At 38.9% G+C, this 15,076-nt stretch overlaps 2 protein-coding genes and 1 long non-coding RNA gene across 10 annotated transcripts; 1 reads left to right on the top strand and 2 right to left on the bottom strand.

Moving 5' to 3' along the window:
* Positions 1-1,107: 1,107 nt before the first annotated feature.
* LOC147752967 (uncharacterized) lies at positions 1,108-6,455 on the bottom strand. Of its 3 annotated transcripts, none has more exons than XM_086970041.1 (3): positions 5,933-6,455; positions 2,666-2,955; positions 1,108-1,786 (listed from the first exon to the last, which is right to left on the bottom strand). In XM_086970041.1, the coding sequence occupies exons 1-3, from the start codon at positions 5,975-5,977 to the stop codon at positions 1,531-1,533; spliced, it is 591 nt and encodes a 196-aa protein (XP_086826167.1). In that variant the 5' UTR covers positions 5,978-6,455; the 3' UTR covers positions 1,108-1,530. The 3 variants fall into 3 exon arrangements, with proteins under 3 accessions (XP_086826167.1, XP_086826168.1, XP_086826166.1); XM_086970042.1 differs by lacking the exon at positions 5,933-6,455 and adding an exon at positions 3,105-3,222; XM_086970040.1 differs by lacking the exon at positions 5,933-6,455 and having other exon boundaries at positions 2,666-3,222.
* LOC111264337 (uncharacterized) lies at positions 3,494-5,650 on the top strand. Of its 6 annotated transcripts, none has more exons than XR_002682819.2 (4): positions 3,494-3,665; positions 4,547-4,682; positions 5,150-5,264; positions 5,507-5,650. It is a non-coding gene; the product is annotated as an uncharacterized LOC111264337 (long non-coding RNA). The 6 variants fall into 6 exon arrangements; XR_015312656.1 differs by having other exon boundaries at positions 3,494-3,926; XR_002682818.1 differs by lacking the exon at positions 3,494-3,665 and adding an exon at positions 3,940-4,303.
* Positions 6,456-7,881: 1,426 nt separating the features above from the next.
* LOC111264336 (uncharacterized) lies at positions 7,882-9,259 on the bottom strand. Its single transcript, XM_022840144.2, has 4 exons — positions 9,181-9,259; positions 8,692-8,853; positions 8,323-8,464; positions 7,882-8,037 (listed from the first exon to the last, which is right to left on the bottom strand). The coding sequence occupies exons 1-4, from the start codon at positions 9,199-9,201 to the stop codon at positions 7,913-7,915; spliced, it is 450 nt and encodes a 149-aa protein (XP_022695879.2). The 5' UTR covers positions 9,202-9,259; the 3' UTR covers positions 7,882-7,912.
* Positions 9,260-15,076: the final 5,817 nt, after the last annotated feature.

Here is a 15,076-nt window from a genome sequence, read left to right as displayed (position 1 = left end):
AATTCAGTTTCAGAATCTGAAGGGTCAATGTGAAGCTTATAGGACATATTGGGGTGGTTTACAAGTACGCCAATAACACTCTTTTTCCGTAATAAGGATACGTAGGGATTTTGTGCATTAAAGCACAATGTTTTTTTGTTGTCAGGTTCAGGGTAGCGCCACGTTTCTGAAGGTCGTGTTCTAGCCTATTCGTACATAGACTGGACATTCGATAATAATGGACGGGCACATTATGATTGCCGTTTGCATACTAATCATCCGGTCATGAAATAAATCCTTTTATATACAGTTTTTAACAGTAAAATAGCCAGTTCATATAGGAACGCACCGGTATGACAAGTTGCTACTCTGAGAACGTTAACACGATCAACTTAAGGAGGATACTTTTACGTAGCTTGATCGTCGATCTATGATTTGTATATGGAAAACCAAGATCGGTTCTCTAGATTAACATACGCACTGATTCATTGTCCACTGCTGCGTATTCGAAGCCATTCGGTCCCCATATACGCGTCGAATAGAATAAATCAACCGACACCGTTTGTCCACTGCGCAGGCTTAGTTGTTCCTCCTAGTGCTAAGAGGTATATTTTTAGGAAAAAATGCGGGCCTATTTGATCCGTCAGCATTGTCAAGGTCATATTGGCTCTGACTGTCCTAATAGGCGCGCTGTTACGTTCGTCTCTACTAGTTATGCTCCGAAGATAGGATGCAAATATCCAATTTGGGATCCAAATACCAAGTGGTCAAAAAGTTGCAGTTTGTTAATTTCCAACTTCGCAAGTATCTGGAAGTGTAGCTTCTATGATTTCTTAGCTAACTTCTACAGAAAAATTAAATCTAATTTCAAGCTGCGTCTGGGTAAGCTAATGTATCCATAAATGTGTCTAAGCCACCATAAAGACCAGCTGTACAAGTTCAATCTTAATTTAAAATACCTAAACAACCTAACTGCCTATGAACGGCTAGCAAAGACGAATTGCAAAGTTTCAACAATTACACAATAACACATATTACAAAAGTGGATCGTAATTATGATCCAAAAAGTGTGAGTACCCCCTGATTTTTGGATTAAGTCGTAGGGTATATATATCACAAGCCCCGGTAAAGCGCTATCCATATCACTGCTAGTGGCAAAAGTCCTTTCATATTTATTATAGAGATGGCTTTACAAGAGTTATACAGGAAAGTTACGAACCCACACGCTCGATTTCAAACTTTTGTGATTAAACTGGTGGCATATCGTTCTTTAAACACTGTCTGTATTGCTACGATAGATATCGATAGAAAAAGTTCATGTCGACAGAAAACATTCGAACGACATGTGAAACCCCCAACGGTGTGGGGTTGTTATATATTGCGTTTTACTTCTTAAATTGAAAAGTATGCAGATATATCTGTCGCCATAAGCAATTTTAACCGAGAAACGAGTTTGTGCTTCTAGTTCGCTCATCACAGCCATAACATTCATACGGTAATGTTTAGTTGACTAGCTAGCATAATATTGTCCAGAGCTGCGTTTTGATGTTTTTATTCCAGAGGTCGCTGCGCTGATAAGTCTTCGCAAAGGAGACGATGAAGTTGATATTCTAAGATGAAGACAATCGATCCAGAAGTTTGCCCCATTAGCACAATGTAAAAGAGTCCTTCTAAGTCTGCGAGATGCAGAGCCTCCATTGAACGATCGTCCCCGCTACCTCCAGCGACGGCAGAGCAGCCAGTCCACGCACCATTTACTTTACGAAACCACTCATCTAAGATACCAGAATCGTACAAACGCATCAACCTGCAACAAAGCAGAATATTTCGTCTGTTACAAGAGATTACCACTCGTTTATGTCCCATACATCTACGACCTCGAAATTCGTTTACTTTTCCTTAATGACCTAACCTATAAGAAGCCCTCTAGATTGCGTTTGTCTATAAAGTAGCAGATTATCTCGATGTTTTTACATATTCCTTTATATAATGCTATGAGAAATAAATACGGTTGCCTCCCTCGCTGTATGAACCAGGATTAGATGTTTCTTATTAGCGCAAACTATGAAGCAACTTCAATTAGCATTAACAGAACTAATCATATAATGCCACTCTATTGCACAATGTATGTTCATTCCATATCTGAACCTAAAACCTATTGACTTTTCGAATACAGTTGTACACTCTTTACTCCAATCACCTGCACCCCTTCTCTTTGTTGCTTCGGAAAGTACAGAGTAAAAGCGGATTTTCGGGGGGATTGGACATTTGACTTCTCCGAATCTAGCAAACAGGAAGTCTTCAATTTATCTGTGCAGTTTATGCGCATCGGGATCAAACTAGCCGTAACGGCGCCAGTTACGGACGGAAGGTATTCCCCATTGTATCCGAAAACCGACATTAACCTGATAGTATCCGTTCTCAATTATTCACTAGTTAGCTACAAATGTTAAAAACGAAAACTAGGCTTTGGTGTGAAACATAGCACGAGCACAGGACAAAAGAAACGAAGCGCATTCGACTAAGTTGAGTAGTGACTCCTAGAAGGACCAGTTAAGTTATGCCAGTACAATTACGAAGTACTCATTAACTGTCGTTCTACATATTGATTGGCCGCATGACCAATGGTGACTACAGGTCTCTTCCACAGTTAGTATCTACTATAGGTTCTTTGAGGGTATCCTACCGTTCGTTGATGGCCTCTTGAAGGTGTATCGGCATTCTTCGATTGTAGAAAATGACGGCATGATATGTCCCGATTAGTTCGCGCGCTGTGTAGAACTCCCCTCGTTTTAGATTTTTACATTGTGCCATTGTTCCTCTTCCTATAGCTGGGCGACTTGCTAATAGTACAGCCTGTCCTTCGAACACCGCATTAAGTATTTTATCGCTAAACAGTTCAGCTGGCGGGGTCGCTGTGTGTTGCTCGATAACGGCTCGATGATACAAGCTCCGCACACTCGCCTTATCTGAAGTCTTCACGAGCACATTTATTAGATGGAAGTAATTGTTGAGATTTTCGGCAAACCAGCGATTGCCAATAATTTGGTAAAAGTCGATGCAACATTGAACAATCCAATGCCCCATGGGCAAATAATAGATGGAGCTAGGCTGAAATAACACACCTTCTATTTGGAGACCCATAAAATCTATTACATAAGACATCGTCATTCAGGCTTCACAGTGCAGTACACAGTTTTGTCATTTGGCTAGCGTGCAACGATCGCCTGGTTTGGATACAGATCAATAGTTGTTACGTAAACTTTATCGAACGATTTAAAGTATTTTACGCCAATCGAACGTTTGGCTTATCGGAGAGACGGATTATCATCCACCCTTATTCCCAATCTAGAACAAACGTCGCTTTGTAAAGTTTACTGAGTACTACGGACGAAATACGTCCTGTCTCGTTCCGACTGTGCTAGCTACGGCAGCAGCCTTGTTGTTTGATAAAAAAAATAATAACTAAATCCAGAGGGTAAGCGTAGAAAAGTTGAATTGCGTTATGACATGTTGGCCGGCTGACAGGTCTGCTTAGCTTTGGCCATACCGTAAAGGACGAACAATTTCATTGTCGAACAACAGGACAGTGGAGTGTTTGTCGTATGTTCTAATGCAGGTGGATTCGTTGGTGATGTGGACTACCATGCAGAATAATATGATTACGTCACCACCAAGACCAGAGTGTGCGTGCAATGACGATTATGATATGTAGAAGCACTGAACCACTCGACCCAAATGCCCAGTCTCAACCCACTCCACCTCGAGTGTTCAAAGTCACTCTAATACTGCCTTTTGAACATGCCCGAAATAAAAAAAAATCATATACATACTATCGCAAACTACAGGAGGACCCGGTTCAGCTAATGTGTACCACACACGCAAATTATGATATGTGCGGCAATTTCAAATCGGTCTTATTTCGTGGTACTGGAGACTTGGTATTGGTGAGGTGCACACAGCTTAACGGCTTCTCAGCCAGTATCAGATTTGGAAGAAGTATTCCCCGTGTCCCAATCTAAACTTGTCCCACGTCGGGCCTCTTTCTCTTAAATACTTAAATCGTATTTCAGCTTGTGATATATAATTCTCCCGATATTAAGGTCTTTATGATGAAGAACTAGACGAGTTTCGGTTAACTGCATTGTTTGAAAAGAATATTGATCTTTGCATTTGCGTGTACTGGTGTGCGCGGTCTCCAATTGTTTAGCAATAGACATTATATTGAACTTTGCCTCCCTACAGCTTCGGTATACTCGACAATAAACAGAAGCTTTCCCGTTCATGCTCCGCCTTTTTCCGACATGATGACCTCTATTGTTCGGTAATCGATTTTTCACTGATCTTCTAGCAAATAGAAGTCCTTCTTCGAAGTCTTCACTTATCGCATGTTTGAGAGCCTATGCCAACATGTGCTAAATATGATTATAATGTTAAGCGGTTCAAATTTAAAAATATTTTTTTTAATTCACGTTAAGTTTCCACAGTCTGCCAAACTGTATAATCATTATTTGCCTCGAAGCGATAGAAGTTTGGAATTTTGAATAAATTGAAACGGTCCTCCCAGGCTGTCAATCGCTGCCTTCAAGGCAAGATCACTCTATGCAGCCTAGCTGTTTGTACTCAGAGCGAGGTAAGGGACTGTTTCGAACGACGTCGCAGGAAAAGGCTCGATTGAAGCATGGATACGTGAATGAATCTAGGTCTGTCGTCATATCAGATGGGCAAACTGTGTTGTTAGATCATGGAGTGGTTTAAAACCAGTACGGTAGTTAGAATGATTGGTCATTTTCTTATTTTGACTAATTCTACTTTCAATCGTCAAAATTCATTCTCTAGAAACACTTACGTCTACTTCTCAACCGCTCGTTGTATACTCAAAAATAAAAACCTTTTTTTTGGTGTAGAATCGTCGCCATCTATGTAATTTCGTGTTATTTGGCTGTCTGCAGACTAAGCAGTAACAAGGTGGTATAGCTTAATTGACAGCTAATTTTAGATGTACTCTAGATAGGAAAACAGATTACGACCCTGTGATCAGATTTAGGGACGATACGTAAATACGACTGACGTATTTCTTTTGAACCTCGACACACTCTTTGCGGCCTACGGTGAAAAAAGAGAAACGATAGACATACGTAAAGCTCTTAGCAGATAGTTATTTTTGCAGGAGTTTCATATGTACGAAGATGTTTGGTTGAATACATCTTATCAAGAAGACTGAAGATGATATCAAAATGATGATGAACTGGGAAAGCATTCGACGAAACTTCGGAACAAACAAGGTAGAATCACAAAAATGAGGACAGCTAAGCGTAAATTGGAAAAAAAAAATGAGCAATATACGATCAGACTTCTACATCCAATTTAGGTTACTATAGTTATGAAAACTTCAGCTGACAATTGACGTGGTATTTACTTAGCTATGAAGTTACCTACTTTTTTTTCATCTGGAAATAATTTGATTTTAATTCCAACATTATCTTGCCTATCAGTGTTCCTTATAATGGCCTTATTGTAATTACAGATGGCGAGAGCAACGACATGTAGAGGACGACAGTGGCAATCCAACCCTTTGTGACACTTCATGCAAGACTCGATCGGGGCGAAGTGCTCAAATGAAAAGAGTTTATACGTCATAATATACGTCAAAAGCTTGTACAAAAACGTTTTCCCAAAAGCGTCCTATTTTGTCCCTTATTATAAGGGAACGCAAAGATTTTCCTTTAGATACGCAAGTGATTTACACGAACTTCCTTGATACATCGATTGTTATGAAAAAGTTCCTCATTTGTTTCCCAAATAATGGTTAAACAGTAGGCCAAAAATCAAAATCAAAATTTTTAACGGTTCTAAAGATGTCGACTAATAAGTACGTTAGGTTAATTTTTTGCGAGCAAAAGCGGGTTGTAAGTAAAAGGTGATGGTGAGGTGCTTGAGTATATTTACTTACCATTAATAAGTTTTCGAAGCTATTCAATGGCAGAAAAACTTTCATTTTTTGTTGATTGGCTACGTCTAACGGACCGGAGATACGCGGCGTCTCAGCTTTAAAGAGGAGCAATCCCTACACAAAGAGATAATTATAATATCGCATTAAACACATTGGCATTTTCAAGAATTCTAGATAAGCCTAAAGTCCATTTCATTGTGATTCAAAACTCTGTTGATCCTAAAGGTGCCAAAAGAACAGAGGCGTCAGCTGAGTAGGTTTCTGAGCCCTGAGGTCCCTGACAGGTTTGAAAGTGTTTGTTCTTCTATATTTTGGCTTGTTAGGTTTTCATAAGAAAGAAACTAGTTCCTTCCAAAAACCAAGGTATCGTACAGATAAGACTTACTTGTTATTGCTGCTCTCCATACGCTTAAAAGGTGTTTGTTCCTTAAAGCGCTTGAAAGGCTACGTAATATAATGATATTCTTGGATAATCGTAATAAATTAAAAAAACGCTTTTTTTTTTTCAATTTTCTAGCTTAATTTTTCTTTTAGTTAAAGCGAATTAGAGCCCTTCGGATTTTTAACAAAAAAATCACAGTCCGAACTATCGAATAACGTAAGTAACGTAGTATAACGTACTGCAGAGGCTAATATGAAAACGACCTCCGGTTAAATTTAGCAGAATCCGGCAACATCGAACAAAGCCTTAGTCCTCTCTGGTACGGTCCCATGCTGTCCAACAGAAAGTTCAATCCTCCTGAATGATAATCACTGTGTACAAAACACCTATGTCTAAACCAATGGAAAAAAACTCGAAAAATAATGATACGGTGATAATTCTACAATGCAGTCAGACGCTTTCACGCCAAAATAGCGACGACGCTCTGAAATATCAGCTCGTAAAAAATCTGAATAAGTAAGGGGTATCTCTTCTATATAACAGAAACGTTAGAACCATACCAACAATGCCAAACTGGTGCCAATGTAGATTGAGCATTTACTTGGTCAAACAATCGCGTCCCAAAATTTCTATAGCAGTATATGAAAGTGGGACCTAGGAACCGGAGGGCTTTCAGTTAAAAATTCGGTCAATTTCAGTCAATTAGAAATTGAAAGCTTTAATTTTAATGTAGCAGGTTAATTAGCTAATTCCAAACAACCTAGAACGACACTAATCAACTATACACCACAAGTTTTAAAAATGATAAACTTCAAGTTAATTTTTTAAAAGAAGGTTGTTAAGGCCAAAATCTACTTAGGGTGGCCGTTGAGAGCGAACTCCGTTACAGCAAAAAAACGGTGGGTCGTGGCTTCACGGTATCTATTATAGGTTCGATATAAGGCTAAATTCGGAATATGAAGATTTTAAAAGTTGCTTTTGGAAGGTAATGGATATCGCAATTACGCTCGGCGTCATTAAATTTCTCGATATTATCAATAAAAGAAAAAAACGTTAAAAGCCTCTTAAACCTGGAACACAAGTCCCAAAATAGCATTCGTGGCATCGATTGTATAGAAAACGATCGAGAGATTGCCGTGTAATTATTTTTGACTAAATATGCCCAACATAAATGTGCGCCTTTGACCTTCTTTCCTGTTAATATTCTTTTTATTATTCTGTAATACCTACAGACACCGAGCCTTTAAAAGCTATGAGTTAGAAATGGTACACGAAATAGATAAAAAAAAAAAAAAAAGAAAGCGGGGCATGAGGTTAACGCTCATTTCCTTAAATGTTAAACGCAAGACAGCTTTTTAATCTCACCGCTATTTCAGAAATGAACCCAGCCGTATACATAATAATCATACTACAAACAAATAATCCTTTCGAGAAAGGAATATAGCTTTACAGTAGACGTATGAGAAAGATATTTGTTACGAAATACATTAAAAATGATTCTCGGAAAGATCTGTTCAAGCTTAACCACGGCTGCAACTAGAAAATAATGGCGAAGGAAGAACAGCAATGAAAAAATAGGTTAATTTTCGTCAGAGCTTTTAAACGGGCTTTGACTGAACCTTTAAATTTCCGGCGAAGGCATTCATAAGAATCATGGAGATACCCAGCATCCATGATATCCAAATCATTCGGAGGGCGTTGAACGACGGAGGCCGAGCTGAGCCTGTGAATAGGCACAAGTCCATTGGTACTTTTGTTTAAATAATCCCGCCAATTCTAAGGTCTTGCCGGTTTTTCCGCAGGATTATTGGAGTCGAAAAAAATTTGCTTTAGGAAATTAATTTACAGGTTTAGGAAGCTTGTCGATGATAAGTTGAAAAATTTGAATTTTCTCTGATGGGTTTAAATGTGGTATTTAGAAATATGTTCAATGAAGTAATCTAGTTATCATCCATTAAGTTTTCCTCATACTGCTACTGATTAGATAGTTGGAAAATGAAAGTCTTACATTCAGCCCAGATATTTCCAAACAGCTGTGTCACATAGAAATATAGAAGTCGTATGAAGTTCGATGACCGGACGAGGCCACAGTGTATGAGCGTCATTTCAATCGTCACACTAACCAATGTCAAAAGCAGCAACAGCCATACCTATAGAGCAATTCAGTACGTAGCAAATGAGCGCATACATAACTTTACATGCAAAAATCGACATCGATCGAAGTTACAGTCCTTTCATAACTACCTTAGCTAACTGGATTAAGTTAATTTCCCTCGACCAATTTGGCAACATTTAAATAGTAGTGCATAAAGTCAACGCGGACCATCACATGTAAGTTGCCATGTTGAAGTTACAATGCCAATTAATCTTATTTCACCTCTAAATCGAATCCATTGACAAGAGCAAACGGAATCTTAAGGAAACGGTTTTTCCGCGCAGCTAGTATAGCAATGTCCACAGGGTTAAGTGTTGGCGATATGACGGTCACTTGAGATCCCTCATACGTGGGCAACCCGCACATTAGCGCTATGTCCGCATTCTGTAGAAATAACCGTTACAATTATTTTGTTAGCAGTTGAATATTCCTATAAGAGTCCATGCATCGTTTAGTAAAAAGAATTGTTCATACTCCTTATTCATAAACATAAAACATAGCCCCTATCCTTTTTTATTTTGTTATACAAATATCTATGGCTGTACCTGACAAGCCTCGGAAATATTCGCATCGCTTTGTGTGAACGTATTCTAACTTTGAGTTATTCTCGTTTTGTCGTCTGTTACAACAACAGAGGCACCGCAAAAATGGTTCAGTAACGGTAGCTTTCTTGAATTGTGCGTTTGTTTCGTACACTGCGACTCTACTCACATCTCGCTGAAGCTCACCCATTGCGCCGGTCCACGACCCATTTTGAAGTCTCAAGCCCCAAAAGCCCACATTCCGAACTTCATATCTGGCAAAGAAATACAGGCAAGCGTAAAACTATAGTAAGTAGGCATTAAAAAATCGATCGAAAAGAATAGAGATCATTCCGGTCGTGCTTAAGTCAAAGTACTTAGGAGTAAATTAAGTTGGCTAAAAGATCCACGCCGGAAATGACATCTGGGGGAGACCTATACGACACCACCACTACGTATGGGGGATCAGAGGTATGCTCTAACCAGTGAAAATAGTAGCTTCGTTTGAGCACAAATTTTAATAATAATAATAGTACTTACTCGAAATTCAGTGAGTTTGCAAGGATGTCAAGGAGTTTTCCATACATTCCTGCTACACGTGCATTGCGGCCTTCCTTCATCACAATATGATATGGTTTATACTGAAACAAAAACAAATGATGTGCTCATGTGAGCCGAAGCTGCTTATATTATTAGCTAGAGAAATAATTACTCTCGAAGCATCGAAATAGGTCTCTGCGAAAGCAGTACTAAACCTTAGGACCGCTTGCACAAAAGTCCTGATAGATTTCAAGGACATAAAAATACGTACAATAAATGACACAACTCGGACGAAGGTCGTGCCGTTCTCAGACGTGCTAACTCCAGCCATCATCGAAGAAGATCTCACGAGCTCTCGAAGTAAAACGACCTATTCCGTTCAACCTTGGATGCCATTTGAACATATGAAGTGACCCATTTATACAGCGGATTCTAGCAGCCTTAGTGCTATGGGAATATTTACATATCTAGTACATAAGGCATTTATCAGTGTCACAGACGGTATATATAATTTTTTTCGATTCCTCTCCCGTGATGTCGACAACAGGCAACAAGGACCTTCATTTATGATGCACATTATTTAAGCAAAAACTAGCCAACGGCGTGTGATTTATACGACTATGGATTTAAAGATCGATTTCCTAGATTAACACGCCATTTCGCATATTGGACCAAAGTGGACTCCTTTAATGCACGATGTTTAAAGGTCGTGCTCATCGCTTAATCGTACCTTTAAGCTGAATTACTAAAATTGTATTAACAGAGAACAGCGCAGAGTCTTTTATAGACGACAGGTGAACATTAGAAACTTCTAATTACCCTATTTGGCTATAAAGTTAAGTTCATAGACATAAAAATATATCCGAATAAAAACATAGCACATTTAGAAAGTGACAACATCCCATTTTCTGTAAAATCTAATCGATTACGCTTTGTAAGAATACGTTGCCCGTCCGTGTATTTCCGCATGCATCGACCTTAGCCTCGTGCGAATAACCTATACTTCGCCTGTGCCATCTTGAATATCTTAAATAAGAGCGGAGAAGAAAAGGGTTTTCCCAGATACGACGGTAACGTTAGGCACCGCCCTCATCGGACAGCAGGACCTTAATGCCTTAGAGCGCCCAAACTAGTAGCTATTTATTGTTCGCCTTCTTGACCATAACAAAATATAGCGATGTGTGTGCACAAAAATAGGTAGGTATTAGGGTCTCAGTGGTAGGTGGTACCCGCCACATCCAGCAGCACACATACTAACATTCTACACATATAGCCGTAATATATAAAACTAAAACCCGGTAGAAGGCTTTCGGATCTGGTGCTGGCTTTTTTAGGATTTGGCCTAAATTCGAGTTCGGTTCTTTGGAGAATGTTAGAGCTCAGTGAGCGAACAAGCTTTTTTTTTTTTTTTAAAATGGTGTGCGTGGAAACATTGAGGACGTGTACATGCATAAGAAAGTACACTCCTTCTTTTCGTGTTGTATCTAGTAAAAAAAAAATAATAATGATGGATTTCGATTAATCGTGCGCGTTATCTAATCTCGAAAATATAATTAGTTGAAAATTGTTTCTTTTGGAAGGTGATCTAGGATCATCTGCTTACAAAATTGTGTTTTTGTTAGTGAAGCTGATGTGATGGCGAAACATACTTTGGTTAAAGAGAGCAATAATTTACTATTTGCTTCAAAGTAATCAAGTGTCTTGGTAAAATTCAAGAAGTACTTAGGTATTTAGCTGAAATGACAGTACCCTAGTTAACTCTAACAAACCCTTAATACCGACGAAGAATAGAGTTGCAGAGGAGGCAGAGTTGCTGGAGGATATCAGATATGTTCGAGACTGCTCTTATTGGGTCACGTTTATACATCTACATGTCACATTTACAAACCATAAACAAATTCCGTTTATGGAATTTGTTTATGGGTGTAAATTGTATAGCTTAGCAAACTGCATTGTCTTTTTTTTATAGTCAAAACGAAGACTATCGTTTATGAGACTATTATCGGCTAATCTCTAATTTCTGCCTCCAAATATTCTTCCCATTGAAATAATCTTTAACTAATAAAGTAGCATTTACGTAGATATGGATTGTGTACTCCTTATGTTACATAGACAGTACCATTTTCCTATGTAGCATTATTACCTGCCATTGCTAAGATCCAATTCTACACTACATATACGGTACTGCGCGTATCTGCTTTTCTGGCAATGAACGTGCCGTGCTGTTTACTGCCTTCGCCAATCAAGGCACACAAAACGTATGACACTATGTGGCTAGAAAAATCGCTTGAAAAATAGGCCGTGTGACCAGCACGATACATATCTAACTAAATTGTCTTATATGGCGAGCTGATGTAGTTTAATATGGTCAATAGGCCTCAGTATTTTAAACGTTATAGAAGGTATTACAGAGCACGTATCCACCGTAAGGCATAGTATGCTTTTCTGCATATAGCCATACATTTCGTAATCTCTCAAAGCACGTCCTTGATTTAAATGACCTTGCTGACGAACATGGGCGTATGTCCTTTCAGTGCTGTTAAGGGCCTAGCATTCGCGATCGATGATAACCGGCGATGAGCTGCTAATAGTACGAAGCTTCTTGAATACGGCAGTGCCTCTTCCAAAAATTACCACCTGACACCATATGGACTACCCATTAGCCTAAAGGCGATCACTCACATTGACTTATTTAGCTCCAGATCTGTTTAAGGTAGTTTCCAGAATTCTACTGTAATTTTCTCTTGCCGCTGGCTATATCGGCACAAAGCATGTAGACCGATTAGCAGGACCCTAGGCTGTATAACTCTACAGCCTTACACACGAATGGCATACAAATACAGGGACGAACCCTGAACCGCCGTTGTAGAGCTATCCTATTCGGTACGATTTTTTGCCTCCTTTATGGTTACACAATTTATACTAGGTTCTTTCCTGTAAGTATCAATTAGAAACCGTTAAATAAGAATGCGACTGGATGTTCAGCTAGCGTCCAATGATACCGTAGTGACTAGCATTTACATAGGCCTCGATCGACTAGCTATGGGAGGGTAAATCACGTAAAAATGTGTATGTATTATTGATACAGGCCGTCTTGGCGCATCGCTCTACTCTTTTAACTTGAAATCGTATTACACTGACCAACCGCGCCCCCGAAGGAACAATCTCTCACGATGCATGGCATTTTATGCTCTCTGGTGCTCGCCTAGAAATAGCCGAGGAGTAGATGTTGTCTGGGATGTGCAGCCAATTTTAAACGTTATTATTTATTTAATCGTTCCTGCCATATATATATATAGTATAGGTCATTGGTCACTCTTTAATGGTTCAAAAAGACAACGACACCAATCCGATATGTAGCTGTACCAAGTTAGCATAAGGAGTCATAGACTCGTTAGTACCCTATATTAATTACGCCTAATAACCTGATAGGATCTTTTATTTTCAAATAATTCTACCACAAATAGTAGATAAGTATATCGTGCGTCGTTGTGCTCGTGGCAGCGTATGGATCACATACGTTCAATTATGTATGTCACGATAGTGCCTTACTGCAATACCAAATCCAGCAAAAGGCTCAACCTGCTTTTTTTTTTTATTACTATACAGGTTAGCTTTTAGGTTGGTGTTATCAAATGCTTTACTATGCACTTCGCTAGATTCCTACAGAACTGGTTTGACCAATTAAAAATGGAATAATAACACAAAAGCTGTTGAATCAATCACGTTGACTATACGTAGATGAATGGCGTATCTCGGCTAACATATGAAACATTGGCTCTTTTAGGTCGAAAATAAATTAAACAGCTTCCTTCGTGTTTTGAATTACTAATACAGGCTTGAACTGTGTCTGTGACGTGCTGATGAATAGTGAAAATTGGCTCATTTGATTAAGATATGCAAAGTTTACTAGATAATTTGTGCTGAGATCTATACTCTTTAGACTGCTTACGTGGCTTACTTTGACAGAGAAGCTGGGTTGCTTGTATGGGTAACCTGTAAGTCCGCCCTTTCGGTCCTCTCACCAAGTAGCTGGGTGCATGTGAATATGTGATACGCCACCGTACCTTTAGGCTGGATTTACTAAATCCGACCTTTCTAGTTCTTGCGATGGGAACATGCCTTTAAATGATCTTCGTACCGTTTATATGGCAAGCCCAAAATTGACCTATGTTTACCTCTTATTTTCCTAATCTTCGGGGTCTTAAACACTTCCTCAGGGTATTTTGTCGAATTATTAGGTTACGCTCGTAGTTAAAGCCTTATGACTTTGCAGTCCTCTTTTAAGGTAGGCTACCAGACTGTGGTCGCTCTCTTCGAGTGCGAAGTATTTACAAGCGTAAAGAAAGGCTGTCGTTACATTTTTTCTCTCAGATAGGGTCCTCTTTTGTTTTATATCTTTTGCATTTATTTAGTTGAGAAGAAGACAATTGTACATTAACGCCGAACTTCTTGTGCATCTGTGCAGTGTTCTTACCTAAAATCTACTTGACGTGTCATTATTTTCAATTAGAATTTACCGTCTAGACTGATAGTTTTTTGTCTGACGTAACGCCTAACAGCAGTTAAAAACGCAAAATTCGAATCGTTCAGGCTACTATTTTTAAATTCGGTACTAACAAAGCTTCTCATAGACTATAGGGTTGCGCTGCTAGCATTCATTCAAACTGTAACTTCTTTATACAGTATTGCCGTATTCGGGCCAATGCAAGTATCTGAACTTTTTAGAAACGTTTTTGTGAGCCAGGTCTCTCTAGTAGGTCCCTGTAATAGCTTACTGGGTAATGTGTTTGCCTGCTAATCTTAGGGACTCGTTGTGGACTAGGGTCGAACCCGGACATAGATCGTTTCACGCTGGGAGCCAGGCGTCTGATGGAATGCCTAACGGGGCTACCAGGCGTAAAATTGAAGTATCTTTAGAAAACGAGTGGCCAAAAATCGATGAAAAACGTAGTACTGTAAGCAGGGCAGAACATATCTCTTCATCTAAATTGTCTAAAATAAAAATTAAATTGTCATAACGTAGTTACCCGATGTGTGAGCTAGTGTAGAAGTATTTCTATTTATTTTAGACCAGGTTACCTCGGCTCATAATTAAACTTGCACACGGATACGTTGTTGTGTAAGTTTCAATGATTAAATCATTGAAATGATCATAAAATCAAAATGTGGCTTTCAAATTTTCAGCCCCTGATAGTGGTTACAAGACGACACATACAAAATAGGCGACAGATGCATTAAAATGGAAAGTACATTTCACGATAGTAATAATAATAATAATAATATTTACATTTTAACCTACTATAATAGGGCTAGCGATGGATGGGGGTTTGACAAAATACATTATATTCATCAAAGATTCAGATTTTTACTGCGATCATGATAAAAGAGAAATAAGAAAAAAACGTAAAGGATCATTATCTAGCCAGTGATGTACATGCTTTCCATGGTGCTTGGAGCGAAGTCTATATAGTGTACTCCGAAAGCGTATAACACGGCCAATAGTATCGTTAATATAATATCGCAATAGCTTGTACACCTTCGCC

Source organism: Varroa jacobsoni, unplaced genomic scaffold (assembly GCF_002532875.2).
Source record: "Varroa jacobsoni isolate VJ856 unplaced genomic scaffold, vjacob_1.0 scaffold_847, whole genome shotgun sequence".
Classification (NCBI taxonomy): domain Eukaryota; kingdom Metazoa; phylum Arthropoda; class Arachnida; order Mesostigmata; family Varroidae; genus Varroa; species Varroa jacobsoni.
The sequence above is the reverse complement of the archived record's forward strand: the minus strand, read 5'-3'. Positions and strand labels throughout refer to the sequence as shown.

Excerpts from the sequence above, each read along its gene's own strand:
- LOC147752967 (XM_086970040.1), bottom strand. The coding sequence starts at position 3,150 with ATGACGATGTCTTATGTAATAGATTTTATGGGTCTCCAAATAGAAGGT. Across the intron at positions 1,787-2,665 it reads CAAGAGGCCATCAACGAACG|GTTGATGCGTTTGTACGATT; the intron begins GTAGGATACCCT and ends GCTTTGTTGCAG.
- LOC111264336 (XM_022840144.2), bottom strand. The coding sequence starts at position 9,201 with ATGGGTGAGCTTCAGCGAGAT. Across the intron at positions 8,465-8,691 it reads TCAATGGATTCGATTTAGAG|GTATGGCTGTTGCTGCTTTT; the intron begins GTGAAATAAGAT and ends ATTGCTCTATAG. Across the intron at positions 8,038-8,322 it reads TGGAAATATCTGGGCTGAAT|GCTCAGCTCGGCCTCCGTCG; the intron begins GTAAGACTTTCA and ends GCCTATTCACAG.